The sequence below is a fragment of the Gavia stellata genome, chromosome 6, assembly GCF_030936135.1.
Source record: "Gavia stellata isolate bGavSte3 chromosome 6, bGavSte3.hap2, whole genome shotgun sequence".
NCBI lineage: Eukaryota > Metazoa > Chordata > Aves > Gaviiformes > Gaviidae > Gavia > Gavia stellata.
Window position 1 is genome coordinate 16,435,855 of NC_082599.1, and position 20,259 is coordinate 16,456,113.

Sequence of the window (20,259 nt, forward strand, 5' to 3'; positions counted from 1 at the left end):
TTTGGATTGTGTACAAAGGTGAGATTGTAAAGAAGGGAAAGCCTAACATAGTCCTTCAGACTGTAACAGGATTCACCTGAGGTGGGTGGGTTTTATCTTTCCTGTTGCTAACTGGAGCATGCGTTTTTACATGTATTTATAAATAGATATATATTAATGTGTGTTGGTTTTCTTTTGTTACAACCTACAGATCACCTCGGTTCTAAGTGCAAATGTTTTAGAAGGCTTTCTGCTATCATCCATATTAGGTGTTTAAGAAAACAGAAGTGATTAATGTTCTAAGATGGGTGGGAAGACATAGTCAAGCCTGTGATTGGAGCATATATTAGAAAACTCAACAGGTTCAGGAATAAATTTAACATCAAACTTAACAAATTTTTAAGGAATCAATGTGCCTGTTATTTTGGAGTGGTATGAAGCTGACAATTTTAGAGACCTTTGCATCCATTTTACACTTCAATATCTTCACTGTTTTCAAAGAATAATTTTGACAAATACTGCACTGTTTGAAACAGTCCCTAAACTTCTCATGAGCATTTTAATCTTCAAAAATGCATTTAGGTTTTATTTTTAAAGAAAGTTTGCTCATTAAGTTATTTCATTTTATGGAAACTGATACACAACTTCAAGTAGATCTCTGTAATGGACTCTTCTTTTTTTTTTATTAAAGGAAGGTAAAATTTATTTCTTTCTTAAGTAAATATACTTTGTAACACTCTTCCAGTAAGAGACATCTATATCGAAGAGAGCAGTCAGCTTTCATCATCTCTCCTCTGTCAGACAAGATCTGCTTTTGTGAAGTCTTGGCTAGAGCATAGATTCCTGTTGGTCTATGACAGTGCAATACGACCATTACATCTTCAGTGTCCTGGTACAACTCTTGGGTCTTAAGGGCAAGTATCAAGATATGGACCTTCTTAGACAGTGTGGGTTTTGGACATCTTCCACCTCTGAGACCTGATCACTAGGTCACAAGGTTGGCATTTTGGGTTATGCCAATGGAAGTAGAGCCAATTGTTGTTGAATCTATTACAATAATTGTAAGTCTTAGAGAATCACTGGGTTATTTACATCTGAGTAATTCTGATACAACTTTCATTTTCTTCTTTACATCGTGTAGACCAATGTTCAGTTTGCTCATCCATGGACAACTGTACTGAGCAAATGATAAACTACTGAAGGTAATTTCATGCTTCTGCTCCCCTTGTCATCCTGGACTGTGAAACTGAAGATTTCTTGCAACTGCAGCCTGTGCACGCAGGCCGTGAATGAGCTGATTGCTAGTGATCTTGCTGCTCATAGGCAACTTCTAGCTCAGTGAAGTTGGCAAGGACATGAATGCTGAATAGAAACTTGCTTCACGCTTGCTCTTCTTTCTCCCATTCAGTTGGGGCTACTCTTTAAGGTTGGTTATGGTTTTGCAACTTTGATGCTGCATCTGATGAAAGTGTCTGTTCTCACTCCCACCAAGAAGTCATAAGGTGAGAGGAGTGAACCGCTGATGTTTTGCAATTCAGCGGTTTCCTTACTTCTTTCCTGCTTCCTTTTTGAGCCATTGCTGAGGAAGAAATAGTTCCCAGCAGATGTGTTGTCAATAAGGAATAAGAATTGATTAAGATTTAGCATCCTCTCAAAGCCAAATAGCAACTAATTTACCTCCTGCATCTTCTGAAGAAATGCCTAGAAGAGTCACTAGGGAGGGGTGGCTTTGTCTTGGTTGTGTGTTTTCCCCACCCTACTCCTTCTGAAATGCCTGTCTGTGGAATACCAGGACCTAAAACATAAGAGATTATGTTTTCTTTTTCTTTCTTGGTGGGTTTCTTAATTTTATCCCCTATATATCCCTCCCTTTCTAAGATGGCAAAACTAATATATTTTTCTCCTAATACATTTTCCCTTTTACCTAAAAATTCTATCTAGACTCCATACACCTTTCAAAGATATTTGGCTCTCCCAGCTTAAAACTATTTGAAGTGTAACACCCTACTGTAAGCCAAATAATCTCTTACAAGATCTTAATTCATCCTGACTGACCAAAATGTTCTGTGCGCCTTCATGACATTCCTTCTACCAATATTACTAGTATTATGTACTCAAGAGGTACAGGGTAAAGATGGCTGTCTGTCTAAAATTGTCATAGAAGTGCAGACGTGTAGATCCCAGGCAGATTTAACCAGCTTCCAAAGTTAGCTAATAATAACGTCAAGACAGTTTCCCGGATGTGTGCTAGTGGTATAAAAGAACATTGTTTGGGACTCGGTTCAAATAAAAGCTGTAACTCCTGCTTCATTCACTCATAAATCACTGTGTTCTCTATTTTCCTATGGGTGACAAGATACCTTGGCGGTTGAGACTCCTGGCCCTTCCCTTTTGAGGCTTCTAAACTGTTCATTGTTTCCTTGAGTCAACACTCAACAAGGTTTCAGAATGGGAGGGAAAGGTATTTTTATGTTCTAAATCTTGTGACATAGTCTTTTTTCTCACCTTTCTTATTTCATGATTTTGCTATCTGTAGTACTACACATCATACATGTCAGCATCAAATTATAGCAATGAATTATTTTTTAAAAACTTGCTTCAAGGGTCACCTGTTTTCCAGCTGTGAACTAAGGATGATATATTTCTTGCTTGCTTCAGACTCTCATCTTCTAGAAAGTTAGGTCCCTGCACAACTCTTCCAGACTGGTATTTGCATGGCTTTTCAGTGTTATGAAATAATCTGCTCTACCTCCTATATGCCAGAGGAAACTGCTATGAGTAGTGCAGCCTTCCACCTTTTAGCATTCTTCATATTTTTTCCTTTTATTAAATAGCTCAAGAAGTTAATTCATGTTGTAGTGAAGAGGTACAAATCCTTGAGACAATCCTGGATTTTAAATGCTTTAGTAAATATATGGTGGAAGTGGGGGGCCAGAAATATCAGTTCTTTGACACAGAATATCTCTGGCTTGCTGTTGTGAGCAACAAAGTATGCCTTGGACATGTGTGACCACACACGAGTGGCTTCAGCTCCCATGGGCTTCTTTAGATTCTTAGCTAAGTCATGTTTCCAGTATATCGTGTTACCACTGGACTGTCCTTTAGCCCCGGGAGCAAGATACTACCAGTACTACAAATTTCCTTAATAGGAAGATTTGTTCATAAATTCCCTATCGATAATAGCTAGAGCACAAAATTCGTAGCCAGAATTTGATCCTTCAAGTGGGTACTGTAGTGCTTAAAAAGTAAGTACATTTGCTAAAAATTATTCTTTCTGCTTATCTCCCTGTATAAACAACAGAGATATGGGAACTGCCAAATAATAAGTGAGTACTAGACTTCACTAGTTGTGCAGGGAGTTGAGATGCTGTTATGGAGGTCCAGGATGGTAAACAGAAAGTTGCTTGGAGGCATGCAATACCATACAATAGAAAACAATAGTTATGGATGTCAACGTGTATTGGTTTGAGCACCAGTAAAAATAGCAAGAGCTCCAAATGCTAGGCCTTCTGCAGTCTGTGGGAATTCAAACCTGGAGCAAATGGTTTCAAATGGTGGGATGCTCACTCTCCATCTTCTGTTGTTGAAGACAATCTGGATCACTTCTGCTAGGGAAAGGGAAAAGGAGGAGTTAGATTTTACAATGTGTTGAGCACTGGGATTACCAGAGGAAGAAGGAAAGATACGGGCTGGATCTCATCCCTGCTTCCAGGGCTCCTTAATGGATTTTACTCAATAATATTTAAATGTAAAATATAGGAAGCCCTAGGAACAGCGAGCAGAACCAAGGACTTGTTCCTCCCAGACCAGTCTTCTTTTTGTCAGGTTTCATGTTGTTTTTTCTCTGGGACCTTGGTATCTAGGCAATGAGCCTGTAAGGTGGTGTTAACTCATGCTTTAATGGATTAACAGTAAGCTGTGCTTCTCAGTAAATTGGAATCACTGTGTCATAAACACTTCATGTAGAACTTGCTTCACCTGACTTTAGATGGGAATTGTTAAATCTGTAGTCCTAGTCATTGAAAAGAAACAGGTCAAGTAAATCACATCTTTAAAAAAACAAACAACAAGAACACCCCAACAAAACCCCCCAAATTTTGGATTTCTGCTGTGATATGAACGACAGCTTAAACTTCACTGAGTATCCTGATCAGATCTCCACCTGCCTAGTATGACTAGCTCAGATGTGAATGTCCTCAATCAGAGAAATCCAATGCCCCAGTGTTTGCTTATACTGACTTGTGCATGATTTAGACAATGAAAAGTTAGCTCTTAATCATCTCTCCCCTTCAGACCTTTAAGAAACCTGCTAAATTGAAGCAAGACCTCTCTGGCCTCACAGGTGTGTGCATCTTGAATATTCATTAACACAAATAAGAGAGAGTTTTCCATGTTTGTTCAAACAGGCTAAAAAACCAGGTGACTCAGATCTGGGCCTTTCAGCATTATAGGCATCCCTTAGGTCCTGTATCTGTTTACTAGGAATCTTGGTGCTGCCATAACCTGATGGCTAAAAGGATAATTTCTTCAAAGGGTCCTTTTACCTGACAGCTTTTCATCTCTAATGCCAGGCATAGACAGGGCACGTTGCCTGGATGAATTGGTTCAGAGAGGTTTTTTCTTAAGAAAATTTAAAGTTTAATTTCAAATGTTATAATGCAGAGCAGTTATGTTATTTCTGATGGTCTTAAACGTATCCATACAAGACAGAATATCCTGATGCCTTTAGACAATGTGATTGTGTATTCACAATTCAAGAAAAGTGCCACAATCAGCATCTTCTAAGGAGAAGCCATGCTGGATAGCAGAGGGGAAAAAAACTTAGGTCTGATGGCTCCTCATAGACGCATTCTGTTCGGCCCGTATCCATTTATAATCACATAATGAATGATGATTCCATAAGAAAGTATTCTGGTTTCTTTTGTCATTTCTGAATCAATTTCCAAGCTAAAAATTGGGTATCGCAGGAATCTGTGGGACTTGGAAGCTCTAGTCAAGCAGACTTTCAGATGAGCTACTTCAATGTGAGAAACTGTTTTCCTTCCCATCTTCTATGTTCTCCCCTGATTTTTTTTTTTTTTTTTTTAAATTTTAATTAGGTCATGTCCTTTTGTGCTAACACCCTTCTTGAGTTGCTTACAAATCAGATGAAGTTCAGCAGACTTGGCACTTGTGACCAGTACCCGGCTTGTGCACAGGCCCCTATGTTAATGACAGTCTTCTGTCTTCTTCTCTCAGACAGATCAACAGAGTGTCAAAACAACTGCAAAACTAACACATTATTTAATAAGAGAATGAGAATGGAGTGTCTGTATCAGAGAGGGGTGAGGGGGTGAAAGCCTTAACTACTTGTACTCTAAATGATTTGAGAAAACTACTTTCCACCTGGTTATTTTTCTTAGGTTGTCCTTAGAGCAGACTTGGGGATTTCACTGGGCGGGGGGAGAAAATGCCAGTGATATCACATCAGCTTGGGCTTGCTGAGCCCACCTACATTAACGACATAGAGAAATCATATTATATTTTTTTTCTCTATCTTCTCAGGGCAACTTTGTATTTCCATCTAAACCAAAACACTTTCCCTTTCAACATCTGCCCAACTCTGACAAGTTTTTTGCACTAAGTGTTGAAAAACCTCTGAAAATGTATTTTCTTCACATTAACCCTATCAGTTTTCCATTTTTATGCCTCTGATGCTATCATTTAAAAATATATATGTATATCAAAACAGTCTTACTAGGTCAGTTTTGTATTCAGATCTAGCCTCCTCTGCTGTATATATGTAATCAGACTTAGTTCATTAGCTTTTTTCGCTAATACAGCGTTATTAACTTGAGCTTTCTGAAGTGTGTATATAAATATTTGGTTATAAATATCATCATGATTAGTTTGTATCCCAGAAGACAAACAATATCTTTATAACATTCTCTCATGTTTAATTTAGAAGTATAAATCAAACTACTGTGTGTGGTGTAAAGGAATCCACATCTGAGTTTGAAAGAATTTTTGTGTTCTTGAAAACTAATAACATCAGACTTTTGAAATCCAAAAGCTGAATTATTTGTGGGTTTTTTCCTTTCTTTGGAGAAATGGATTTATCTTAAGTAAAGATAGTATAGCCTATATTAGGTACTTAATAACACAATCCTATTCATTTGGTCTGGAATTCATGAGGTGGGTAGGTAGATCCCACAAACATTAAAAAAACCAATACAAAACCAACCAACCAAACAAACAAACAAAAAAGAAACACAGAAAAAAACACCTACACAAAAAGCTTGATCACCCTGCTTCAATCTAAATGTATGCATTAGGAAATGCCTCTTCATTCCAAGACGCAAGTACACTTTCCTGCACTAGAAGACTTCTGAAGCCTAGCTAATTCCTATCTAGGTATAAATCAATGTTTTCCTGAATTGCCTGAGGCAAGCAGATATACTACTTTCATTTTGATTCAGGAATTGCAATTTAAAGCATCTGACATTATAGAGCAGATATCAGACTATAACTCCACATTATTTAACATCAGCAATGTAATTCTAAAGTTCTGCACATACTTGATCATACCATCAAGAAGCTCTGAAGCACTTGAAACAATTTTCATAGATTGACTTGAAAGATAAGAATCCTGTCTTGGGAGTGTAAGGTATTAAAGCAAATAATTTATTTTAAATACAAAATTTAAAACATTAGAGCATGTGAGTTTATCTGGATTGAATTTGCTATATATTTGTACATACATAGAGCCATGCAATTAACAGTGTAAGCAGTGAACTTTCTAAAGTTATGCAAAGCAGCATAGCTTGTCCCCAGTATACTCCTTTATCCCAGGTTAGTGTGTGAACACTGTGGCAGCCTAAGGGTTACGCAGTGGTGTGATGTGTGTTTTTTGCTGTGGGGTTTGTTTGTTTGTTTTAACGTAATGGTCAGTTGAAGGAATCAGGACAGTGTGCATCACTGTGCCTACCTTCAGACCTATGTACAACCATAATTTCTCTACTTCTACATTTTCAGTCTTTCACCTTATCCTATGCAGAATATCAAAGCAATCTTAGCTCCTTGATTAATGAATTAGCAGTTTTGCTGGCAAAAGAAGGTGAGGCTTTTTTATTTGGTTTGTGGTTTGTTGGTTGGTTGGGCTTTTGTTTGTTGTTTTGGGTTTTTTTGGTTTGGTTTTTTTTTTTTTGCAAGCCCAAACCTTTGCATTTCCAGCAAGAAAAGGATAAGATTTTTTGACCTTCTGCTGTCTCTTCTACTGGAAATATATAATCATATGATTAACTTCACTCGACTCAGAAATTATTCATGTGTTATAAACCAATGTTTGCAGAAGTCTATGCCAAAGTAAGAGGTGGCTAGCCTATGCGTCCAGCTCAGATTTTATTTACCATAATGTTTTAGAGTAATTAGCATGAAGGAATAATAAATTGTGATTTTAATATTATTATTGTTTTGTATTTCAGAATATAAAATGTTTTGGATAAAGGTTTTTTTTTAAAAAAAAAAAGCAGACATTTTTTGATTTTGTTGTCTTCCTTCCTCTTTTTTTTTTTTAACTTTGCAAAAGGGGTAAATTTTAAAACTTTGTCTGTCTTACTACTTAATCCTAAAAGATTATTTTGTGGAATGAGTTGCTGCAGAAGATGACTAAAGCAAGAATTCAAGGAGTGTCTAAATATTTCGGAGGGAATACATATTATAGAATGGAAGAGTAAAGGAAAAACTGATAAATCACTTAACTTTTAATCCTTACAATTCTTAGGATAAATATTCTGAATCCTCTAAAACTTCAACAGGGAAAGCTCTCTTTCAATACAGAAGAGTCTCAGCATAATTTTTGTCTTTTGTAAAAACCCCTGCTGTATCTAACAGAATAACTGCTTCCACTATTATGTGTTTTCCCTGTGCACATAAAAACTTAAGTCTCCTGAACAAGCCATATAAAGGAAGCTAATTCCTTTCTAACAGTACTAAAAATACTCCCACAGACCCTTTGTGCTTTCAGATACATTTTAAGCAAGGGAATGGTAAAATGGGCTCTATCTGTACAGTTGATGTTGGGACAAATGCTGAGTCTGTAAAATAATAATCCTAAATCATTAGTTCCTCTTGTAGCCTTTCTGCTCCTCCTATGGAGGCAAATGCCTCCACCATCTTTAAGAGCTTAGCTATAGTTGCAAAAGTAGAAATGTGGTAATAGCTTTTGCTGCTCCTCTGTTAGCTTAGTTTCCTCTCAGTAAGAGAATTGCTGGCTAGTGGGTTTCTCCCTCTTTTGGGTATAGCTCAGTGGCAAAACACCTTTCAGGTTCATCTTAATTTCCCTGGGCATGCTGGACTCTACTTTTGAATATGTACGGTGGACAACACATTCCCCAAGTAAGATTACGCCATCAAATTGGCATCTAACTCCTCTCACTCATGTGGAAAAATGTTGCTTGTTATATATGTACTTGAAACTATAACACACACACACACACACACACACACCAGTGGTATGTCTGAAAGAAAATAAGAAATTATTCATTTAGAGACTAGTTCAGACACCAGTCTTCTAGGCAAAGGTTTTCAAATATAGCATATGACAGTGTATTACTGTTTTGAGTGTGTATTAAATTGCATATACAGTTTTATAATTTTCAAATCCTTTTTGCCCAGGTTTTATCGTTCCAGACTACTGTATTCTGTAGCCTTCACAAACTGGATCATGTGAAGGAAGAGGGCAGTGGGAATGTAACTTCTAACATGGGTCTTTTCAAGTGGCTTTTCTTCTGAATTATGTAGTTGGGATTTTTTGCTGAGTTGTTAAAGTAGCTGATCAGATTCCAACTTGGTACCCAGTGCAGCTTCATAAGCAACTGTGCTGATACAAATGTAGGGGCAGTGTGACTACAGAGGAAAAAGAATGAATGGCAGAGCAGAAAGCGGGACTGCAGTGTCTTAACCCAATATTGTTAACAAAGGCAACACATTACAAAGTGACAGTCTCATGCAGAGAGCCTGAGAAATGACAGAACTATTGTTCATTTCAGCCTATTTTGGTTTTGTTAGCATTGCCTAATGCAAAATAATGTTCTCTTGTGATTTCCTGCATGTAATTTTAAAATGTGAAACCCATTGATCACATGGTAATTCCTTACCCAGGCTGAAGTATGGAGACTTGCAACAAAGTGTTAAAACTTCAGATTTTGTTGCAAGAAAGCCAACTTCTGTGTTTCTGTTCTGAATGTTAAAGACACAACTAGTTTTGTAACGCTGCTTTACTGGTCATTTCTAGTAACATACTGCTCATGAGAATAGCAATCATTGGTTTTATAGTGGAAAAATCACATGCTTGTGTTTAACACTTCCGAGCTTCTCGTTGTACCAGGCTGTTATATCTCCAAATTTAAAAGTTTTAGGCAGCTTTGGAATCTCAGGGATTATGTTTACTTACTAGTTGTTGAACGGTATCAGAAATAGGAGATTAAATGCAGTATTATCCCTTCTCATCTCTATTTTGTATTCTGCAGTGTAAATCGGAAGTGCTTACAAAAAATAGAAGGTAACTAAAAGATTTGTCCATGCAGTACATGTACCTACCTACCTGTTCACTACAGAAACAAAAAATCATGTATTAAGACAAATTCCTCTCATTGAGACGAGAATTGAGGAAGAGATTTACTTGGTTACTACTTCAAATTATGATTCAGAAAGAACTTCAAACATGCTTTGTACCTGCAGGTGTTCAACTATGAACACCTAAAATGACTAAGTGAATATATCGTACCATTCTTTGAGATGCCAAAGCTATGGAACGCTAAATTATCTTTCAAAAAAAAAAAAAAAAAGGCAGAAGTTATCACAAAGGCGTTCTACACCAGTTTTGTAGCATTGTGTCTGAACTCTTTAAATATGTTGGACAGTTCCATTATCTCTTTTCAAACAGACAGTTGACACCAGCAAATAAGGTGAAATTTATGGTTGAAATCTTCATGCTGTTAAGATGATTTCTATACGCATCTACTTACTACTGTAATGTGACATTTTACAAAATAACGAAGAACCTCTAGTGTTGTATTTGCCTACGTTTATCTCATTTTAATCCAAACTTCAGGTAGCTCACTGAGATGATTTCAAAGAATACATCTCTCTGTAATGTTATAAAACATAAACAAAAAAAAAGATAGCTGAGAAGCGAGTTTGAACAGAAGCATCACTAGCAAATGTAAAACAGGAATATACATACAGAATCCATAATAACTTACTACAGAACAAAAGAGCCACTTATATCTTTCCAAATACCCCTAAGACTAAGTTGTTCTGGAAAGAAACCTGAGTATGGTAACTTCAGAATGTGTCATTTCTTAATACTTGATTATTGAAGGGGTGGGGGGGCGGGAAAGACCAGTCATACTTTTTATCTGTTCAGAGCAGTCAGCATTTATGGAGAAAAAAGGCAAAAAACAGGTCAACAAAATTGCTGTATAAATAAATGATGAGTTAGTGAGTTCTGTAATAGTAGAAGCAGGGTATAAAGTAGTCCCAGAGTGAGAAAAATGAAAAACTGCAAGTATTTATGGATATGCAAGTTAGCGTATAGTTTAGCATACTCATCATATTCCTCAGTTTATGAAAATACAGTATTATCTTCTGTGTGTAAGAACTATTTTTAAATGGTTGGCAAATGAGAAACATGTTTTACCCTTAACATGTTCTACTTCTAATTGTTGTCTGCTACAGTTTTAAGCAGGTACAAGAAAAGTATGGCCCGAGAAAATGCATGTATGTAAGGAGTCAAACGTACTTGATTTCTAATCCCAGTTTGACTCTGGATTTCAGTGTATCATTATTTTGGGGGAAAGGGGAAGGAAGGAAGTAAGTTTAAAAAATTAAAAACAAACCAACCCCCCTCTTCCAGTGAGGCTGGAGAGTGGAATGACATCAGATGTTCACTGTTAATACTATGTATTGCTGTGGATATTTATTTTCTCCAATAAGCAGGCTTTCCTTAAAAGTACAACAATAGAAAATTCATATATGCAATATCAGCCTTTATATCATCCTTTATTTCAACCTTTTAGCTCCTTTATTTTATACTTGCCTTTATATAAATGTACTTAATTGGTGATAAACTCCTAATATAAAAAATATGAGAACAAATTTTAAAAAAGGAGGGTTTAGAAGTTCAACAACTGCCTCCTAGAATTTTAGGTTCTTAAAATACAGAGTTGCTTGACTCCAGAAAGCACCAAAAATGACACACAGTTTAACCTATATGTCCTTTATGCATAGCTATTTTGTGACTAGTACCAATGATTGCTGTTAGAACGGGAGACAATATGAAACCCATGCTCAGAAGACTACAACTCATGCTTAAAGAAAGTACTGAAAATCTTTTCTTTTGATTCAGAGAAGGTTTAAGCCACAAAACTATATAAATACTAAAATTTGTAAAAACTTGTCAAATGGTTCGTAGAACTTGCAAACCAAACCAGCAAGTTAGGTCTGTGAAGCCCAAAAACTTGAGTTAGATGATACCACAAGAGACCCCTTTCTGTAGCTGCATGGATCAAGTTGTTGGATCTTAGCCCTTAATGCTTAATCTGAATTTAGTACTTTAGAATTTATATTGAAATGGTTATATTTACCACCTACATAGCTGATGTACAAAGTTCATTAATTTTAGTCAAGCTTGTTCTTTTAATCAAGTATTTTGAGACTGTAAAAAGATGGAGCCTTAAAAAAGTGCCTCCAGTGTTAAAGATCTAATTTCAGCGGTTTGTACAAAAAAAGAATAGCTGTTCAAAATGCTGTATTCATTATATTTCAGTTACCTTATAGTTCACTAAATTTCCATTTTGAAAAAATGGACACATAGCACTTTGGTACAACAACTGAGTTTACAGTTACTGATTGCTTTCTGAGAGCTGGCAAATTTGGTCATTATGCAAAACATCATTTCAGATTAACTACTGTCATAGTGCAGCACTGGTGTCTACAAATGTAATGTGAGCATTTTGGTAAATGCTACAAAATGGCAAAATTTAAAATATATCCGTATATTGTAACTGAAAGGAACGTAAAATAGAAACATGTCTGTTTATGTTCTATACTTTTTCCTGTTATGACCTTTATAGAACAGAAATTAGGGCTGATGTCGCATTGTTTTCAAATACCACACTTTCCATCTTACTAGCAAATTAATTTAGGCAATTTTAAGGACTAATCAATTTCTGCTACAAAATAGTAAAATGCAATCTATTTTATTGGCAAAACATTAAAAACTGATAAGTCCAAGAGTTTCAGGCCAAAACTCTTTCTTAATGCATACTGTCCCATTTGTATCCAAATGTTATTGACCATTCTGCTTGTTCTGCACTTTTCTCAAGCCTGTGGCAGGGTTAGAAATGCAAAGGTCAATTAAGGATAAGTTTAAACATCAGTATTTTTTCTTTATAGTTCAGGATATTTTCTATACTTTGCTTTTCATTATGTATTGTTTTTCTTTCATCAGTGGAAGTGGAAAGTTATATTTAATGGCCTTATTTTTTGCTTAGCTGCCAGGTATTTAATTTTCATTGAATGTTTTAGGTCAAAGCCAAGCTATGATAGTATATTGCTGTTTGGTTTTTTTATCATTGTCTTATCTGTCTGCTAGTTGGGTAAACTAAATTTTTCAGTATTTGTGGTAAACTCTGTAGGTGTTTTATGTACAATTTATTTTAGGATTACTTTAGGATTACTATTTCTAGCTAGTGTGTGCTTAAAGCTTTAAAATTAGCGTAAAAAGCAATATGCAACTTTAACATTTGTTTCTGATGTAACTACTGAAGTACAAATGAATTCAATCATGTTCCTTAGTTCATGCCACTATCCTTTTTTAAAAAAAAAAAAAAAAAGAAAAAACAAAAAAATGCACCAAAACCAACACAAACCCCTCCCTTAAGAAACGGTCTTATTCTCCCTAGCAGCTGTGTTCCATTGCATTACCCATTTGCAATACAGAGACAATTTCCTGTCCCAGAGAGGTTGTGAAGCTAAATGACTTGCAGGTGAAACAGTCTGGGAGACCTATGGGGAAGTCAGACATGCAAATTGTTGGCTTTAAACTGCTGTTAACAACTGCATCTAGCAATCCTTCATCCAGTGGCTAGTTGTTTAAGGTCGAGGATGGTAGTATTACTATCGAAGAGGTGATGTGATTAAAAAAAAAAAAAGGCTTTTGCTTCTATTATAGAGATATCAGATTTTTAAAACAACTAAGCAAACCGAGGCTTTTCTAATGCGTTTGTTACATTTATGTCCTATTTCTGAAAGCTTTATTTCCCAGGAGTAATATGTGGTAAAGAACAAGTTATGTCTACTGATTCTCATACAACAGCACAAAACTTTGCTTTAGAAGTGGAGGGATACTTAAATTCAAACAAAACACAACTTTCTCATGCTTTTTAATGAAAATAAATCCACCTTCTTGAAGTTATGTTTATTTATGATTTAACTATAGAACTAAATTACATATGATCTAATGCAAGGACGTAACATATCCAAGCACATGAAATGTTCCTTAACTAGACAGCTCTAGCAATGGCCTGGGAGAAATGTTTTTTGACTTTTATGGCTGTGCTGAGATGACCTGGGGCAGCATGTGGAGACATTACTGAGACAAGTGAGACTCTAAATTTCCTATCGCTTGCTTATAGCAGAATACTGCATCAATTTAGTCAAATCGGTGAGACGTAAAGGAGCTTACCTAATGAGACATGCTCAAATTAGTTCTAACCTTCGCCTGTAGTGAGCTTGCTTGAACGGGTAGCTGATAACTTAAATCCAAGCAAGGGTTAAACTAGTTCACGTGCCGGCACTTCGCTACTGGACCAAGTTTCTGAAAGCCTCAGAGAAGTAGGCTGGAAATGCTGTTGTGGAGGTGACCGGTTCTTACAATCCTTCACGTATTCAGGGAGGTGCCTGTGTTTCTCCTTCATTTAGCACGAAAGCGAACTTGGTTCCGCGATGCAGGGAGGGACCGACTCCGGGAGGCAGGTGCTGCTGAGGGGGCAGGGGGTGCCGCCTCACTCCCGAAGGCGCCGCGAGACGCCCGGGACAGAGGCCGCTGCGCCCGCCGCGGGGCTCGGGCCGGGCCCTGAGGCGAGGAGCGCTTCCCCTTCCCCGGGCGGCCCCTCAGCCGCGCGGCCGCCCCGCAGTCGGACCCCCCCCCCCCCAGCCGGGCGCCGCTCCGGCCGTTGCTCGGGAGGGCGCCGGGCTCCAAGGGAGCTGGGCGGCCCCGCCGCCCGCCCGCCCGGGTCGGGGTAAGTTCAGCGCTCGGGGCAGGCCGCCCTTCGGTCCGGCGCCCAGCCGGCCCCCGAGTGAGCGTCGGGACCGGCACTTTCCCGCTCTTCCCCGCCTCTCTTCCGAGGTTTCCCGAAGCTAGGTGGCTGTCAGGGAAAGGCGTTGCTCCTTTGACCTCGGGGAGGCTTCCCCTCGGGGTGGGGAGGTGGGATTTGGGTCCAGCTGACCCTCCTTACCCCCACAGGAGCGGAGCGTGCCTTCCCCGGCACAGCTCACAGGCAGGCGAGCGGAGCGGCCCTGGCCGCACGCTGAGGAAAAGCCCCTCTCCTCCCTCCCCCCCGCGAGACGGGAGCCCGCGGGGAGCAGCTGCGCCCCCACCCCCCCGCCAGCAGTGCCCCGTGCCCGCTGCCCGGCCGCTGCGAGCTCTCCCGCGCTCCCGAGCCCGCGCTCCCGTGCCCGCGCTGCGCGCGCTCTCCCCCGGGCGGCGCTGTGCCCGCGCCCCTGCGCGATGCAGTGTGGGAATGGCTGTGGCGCTGGGGTTGGCTGAAAGAGGCGGCCAGTCGAGGTTTAATGTCCGCCATGTTGGCCGTGGCGTATTGAGCGGAGCCGGAGCGGCGGAGGAGAGAAGCCAGCGCCCAGCCCAGCCGCGCCAGCCGGCGCCGCCGGGCCCCGTGTCGGAGTGCGCCCCGCCCTGCCGGGGGAGCCCCGGTCTCTCCATGAGAGCGCTCGGCGGGGTCCGGCTCTCAGCTCGGAGCGGTCTTGCTGTCGCCCCCCCCTCCCCAGCCGGAGCCGCCATCGCCGCCTAACATGAGCAAACTGTCGTTCCGGGCCCGGGCGCTGGACGCGTCCAAGCCGCTGCCCGTCTTCCGCTGCGAGGACCTGCCCGACTTGGCCGAATATGCCTCCATTAACCGGGCCGTGCCGCAGATGCCCACGGGCATGGAGAAGGAAGAGGAGTCGGTACGTGAGACCCCCCCCCCCCCCTCGGCCGGGTCCCTCCATCCCCCCCGCACCCGGGGCCCCCACCTTCGCCTCTGCGCAAGCACAAAATGGCCGCCATCTTCTCCCCGCTCTCCCCGCCCGCCGGGAGGGGGGGAACCTGGAGAGGGAGGGCGCCGAGCCCGGCGGCCCCCTACCGCACCTTCCCCCAGCGCGTTCCCACGGCCCCCTCTCTCCCCAGCCCGCGCCCCGCGGTAGCTGGCGGCCCTTTCGGGAGGCCCTTTCGCTAAAGGCACAAAGGGGGTCACGTGATACCGCGGGCGGCCGCCATTTTGTCTCGGTTCTTGGGCCGGGCCTTGTGCGGCAGCGGCGGGGAGACGGGCCTCGGCGGCGCCGTGCCCGCTCTGCCCCACCGGGTGGCGCTGCCGAGCCGGCCGCCGCCGCAGGGGGCGCTCGGCGGCGGGTGGCGCTCGGAAGTTGTGGCTGCTGGCGCGGGAGCGCGCGCCGGCCTGGGCCGCCCTCGTGGGGGAGCGGGAGCAATGGCCGGGCCGGCTGCGGGCTCGGGTGCCGGCGGGAAGCGGGGCTCGGGGGCCCGGGGTGCGGCGAGCTGAGCGGGGCTCGTTGCTGGCTGCTGAAGCGTTGTTGTCGTTGCCGGCATCCCCGCGCACGTGTTGTGGTGGCGTGCCTCCTCCTGACGGGCCGTAGCGCTCGGGCTGCCGCCAGTCTGCGCGAACCTGGCGGGAACTCGGGGCTGCCGCTGAGCTGCTCCAGCGTGAACTTAGGTCTGTGTTGCTGGTGTGTGTGTGTGTATATATATATATATATTTTTTTTTTTTTTTTCCGCTGCCAGAGATAGGAAATGGAAGGATTTATGTTTAGGTTTATTTGAAAACCCTAGAAGTGCCTTCAGACAGGCGTGGTGCAAGTAAGATTGTCCTGTTCGCTATGTGAAAATACAAAAGTCGGTACTGAAATACTACTCAGAGTAAGAAAATCCGAGTTTTGAGGTGAAAAATCTTATCACTTCCCTCTGTTTTTGCTGTCTCAGTGAAGAATGAAACTTAAACGGTTTTTTTTGAACCTCAAGATAATTTAATCATTCACTCAACACGTTCCAGGATAGGTACAACGTTCAATAGCTGTTATTGCTGAAGACCTCTGCTGAAGTGGGTTGTTTGTTGTTTTCAGTGGTTGCAGATCTTTAATTTCCTTAGTATAATCACTTTTCCTCATTTGTGCATTAAGCACAGCAAATGGGAGGGAACTGTAGAAATACAGTTATGTAAACAGGTTTTGAAATTTAATAAGAACAAACGTGACAATTTCATAGTCTTGAGTTCTGCTAGCTGTCAGGCTGCCATTGTCCTTTGAAGGTGACAGCCTGTACAGTTCCTGTTTGTATTTCTAGATGTAGCAAACTTCGAGTTACTTTTCTAAAACTTTAAAATAGAAGTATCTTCTTTAAATGTAGTCTTCTCTTTGTGGCATTATTGGTCTAAGTTAACTGATTCTGTGAATTTTTCTGAAATATCTTCAGGCTGAATAATTTGTAGAGAGTAGTACTCTTTGCATGTTGTCTCCATTCACAACGACTCTCTGAGGCTTTTCTATTGTAACTGCTTACCATTTTAATGTAATTCAATATTTCCAAGTCCTGTGCAAGTCGTAAGTTGCTTTAAACATCCACAAAAATGTACATTGTGAAGTGTGGCTTTTTTTGTTGGTGGGGGTTTTTTTTATGGGTTTGTTTTGGTGGTGTTTTTTATCTTTGTGAAGTGAAGGTGCACAAAACTTTGGCATTTCTTAGTAGTATTTAAGCAGTAGTTAGCAGTGCTTCCACACGCATGTTTCTTTTGACACAGTAGATGTATTCTCAATTCATACCTATAGATTCTGAATATGAGAGAGAGCACCCTTAATTTCCACTTGTACCAGAATTTTAAATTTTGTTATGTTTGCTATGATGCTTGCCAAGTTTATTTCTCAGTTAAAGCGAGCGAGTGTGCATGCATGCATTTATTTATGTAGAAATGTCAGGTTGCTCTCTTTCTCTTTTACTGTTTTACTCTTTTACTCTTTAGGCTAGAAAATTACATGAAGTAACTATATAGCCTCCATAAACCCAGAGATATATGTCCTAGCTAAGGAAAAGTAGTCATGGGCAAGGGAAAAATTTTAAACATTAATGGTAAGACTTGTTTCTATGGTTAATGGGATGCTTTTGTTTTACTAAATCTAGCTTTGAGGGTTAAACTTCAGAGCTGTAGGTGCAAGCAGACACTTTGCACACATAAAGTTTGCTCATGCCTTTGTTTTAAATACATGTGTACAAACACAAACCCCCAAGAGAAATTTGGTTGCCATTGGTAAACACAGGTGTCTTCCTGAATCCTTTTTGGATCTTACATAAAATAGTTTGTTAAACTCTTCCCCCTTCTTGTTTCTGCAAACTTGCTGAATTTCCTTCCTTCCCTCTTGTTGCCCCAAGAAGTTTTCTCTTCAGTTTTATATTGGTGCTCACAACAAAGAGGCATGGTAGTTGACTAAAGTTGTGGCAAACCTCACAGGTTTAATACCCTACACATTCTGTTTCCAAAACTTCATGCCATGCAGAATTTTGGAAAGTCTGGAGTTGTTTGTATTATGTAGCAGTTGAAGATTTGAGTTAGAGGGTTTTTTTTTTCTAATACTTACGAAAATAATAGATGTTTTGTATTATCCATTTCTTTACAAACAGATGGCAAAGTGTCCATAAGAATCTGGGGGGGTGGCTTCAACTAGTGTGAACAGACGTTTATAACTATTTTATAAATAGAATTCTAACATTGCCTTGAGTTTTGCATAAATGTAATTTAAAATGAACACATATTTGGAGTTAAGAGCTCTCCTCTTGACTAAATAACTTTCCTTAGGGAAAAATGCAATCAAAGAGATTTAATATTCAAGCATCAAGTCACAAGGTATTTAAATGACTAATTAGTGTTTTGATGCACAAAAAGGAATCTATTTTGCTTCCCTTTCATCTTATCTTTCTCCCATCCTGTTCCTACAGAGAATAAATATGGAAAATAGTACATCTTCATTATTACAACTGGAAACTGCAGTTGAGCAGTGATGTTCTGTAAGAGTCTTCTGAAGGAAAAACAACCTTGCAAAGTTGATCTGAGTTCTAAAATATGCAATTGATAAGAGGGATATAGCAACTCTTTAAAAAGAAGTGGCAACTAAGGGCCTTAAAGTGATGTTAATTCTGTTAACAAGTATAACATATATAACAAGTATAGAGTATACCTTTCTGCTTAATAAGTAATAATTTCAGTTAGTGGTTTTGTTTCGAGGTAAAAGACTATAGCAAAAAGCTCTTTGGCACACAGACAGTGGTACTTGAAGTTCTTGACTGATACTGTGTTCTGACAGTTGGTTCAGCTCCCAAGTTTCTAGGGTAAGCACATTGTGGCTGTTGCCAAGTCTGTTGCTAAATCTAAGAAACTAAAAACTCTCAGGAGACGTATGCATCTCAGGGAAAAAAAAAAAAGCCTTCAAAACGTAATGACACTTCTTATGCAACACTAAACATCCCCTGTATTATCTTGAAATCCTGTTTTGAGCAAAACGCATCCTTAGTGCTGTAATTTTGCGAACCAAACAACAGAATACTGTTAATAATACAGTAATGCAGATTTGGCTAACAAGTCCATTTTAGTTCATAACTGCCTGAATAAAGAAGTGAATGGATCAGATTTGTTTATCCTTTGTGAAGGACTTTTTTTTTTAAAGGTGTTAATTTGTGTGACCTCTTGTTTTGTGGTTTTTTGAGGGGGTGCTGCTTTAATTTTTCTTTAACTGGAAATTCAGATTCTAGACTGAAAGGAGACAGCTGGAAAAGCAGAGCAGAGGTAGCTTTAGTTATTTGCAATAAAAAGCTTTACTGAAAAAATAAGACACACTGAAGCTTTCCGAAGATGTTCGGTAACTTATGTTTCAGAAAGAAAGCATGCATAGCTTTACAGGCATCCTAGATTTGATGGCCTCCAACCAAACCAAGGAAAACTACACTTGTTTTCCCTGCATTTTTCTGAAAGGAAGGGAGATAGGACACAGACCACACCCCCAGCCTCTAGACTCTTTGATGAAAAATAGAAACTTAGAGGGGTTTTAAGACTTTGTACATAACTAAAAAAAAAAAAAAAATCCTTGTGGAGAATTATTGTGAATATAGTTTGTTGTTTTGGGTTTTTTTAGAGAGGAAAAAAAAAACAAACAGAACAAAGCCATGTGTTTGAAGCACTTCATATCAACATTTAAAAGGCATATTTAAAATGTCAGGAAGTATGAACTACTTAGCTGAAGCAGTGCCTCAACAAAGATTAGTGTGTAAGCAGAGATACTTTTAATTAAGTGCCCTAGCATACATCAGAGACATGAATTATCTAAATAGGAAAAAACAGCTATGTTGATGACTTTTATAGTTAATAACAGTCCTATGGGTATAGGAATTATCATGGGTTTGAGGTTTTTTTGTTTTGTTTTTTATTCTTGAGTGAGTTTGTTATCCTGATGTAAATGCTGATATTACTATGGTCATACTAAGGTTTTGGATGTTACATTGCTGTTTAGTCTTTTGCATGTTCAGGTTTGTATAGGTTAGGTGCACATTTTCCATTAGGTAAACTTTTCTAAATCGCGGTGTCTCTGTCCTTGGTGTTGAGGCAGGGGAGAGAGTATCAAGCAGTGAGAAGTCCTGTTGCTTTATTGTATTACTCTCTTAACTCCCTCTTCTGACTAAGCTCATGGTCTGGCGGTTAATCTTTGCCCTCATCTTAACTCTGAAGTAGCAGCTTTCTTGACCTACTAGTTTTCTGTCAGACTGATGCACTACGTGGAGTTCTGTTCTTAAGAGTTTAAAATTCAAGCTTGCTTTCTAATTTTAGTTAGTGTTGCTAGTAGCAGGTAAAAGAATTAAGCACCCAGAGTCTGAAATTATAAGCTCTACAGCTGTTCATTCAGTTTGTATAGTTTTCCTTTGTGTATGTGTTATGATGTAACTAACAGGTTGCATAGAAGGTGGAATTAAAT

At 39.9% G+C, this 20,259-nt stretch overlaps 1 protein-coding gene across 5 annotated transcripts in view; it reads left to right on the plus strand.

Moving 5' to 3' along the window:
* Window positions 1-15,051: 15,051 nt before the first annotated feature.
* Window positions 15,052-20,259, plus strand: part of EPC1 (enhancer of polycomb homolog 1) — a 49,196-nt gene continuing 43,988 nt past the window's right edge. For all 5 annotated transcript variants that reach the window (XM_059818483.1, XM_059818484.1, XM_059818485.1 and 2 more), the window contains exon 1: window positions 15,052-15,204. In XM_059818483.1, the coding sequence (XP_059674466.1) occupies window positions 15,052-15,204 (153 nt within the window). The remainder of the gene's footprint in view (window positions 15,205-20,259) is intronic.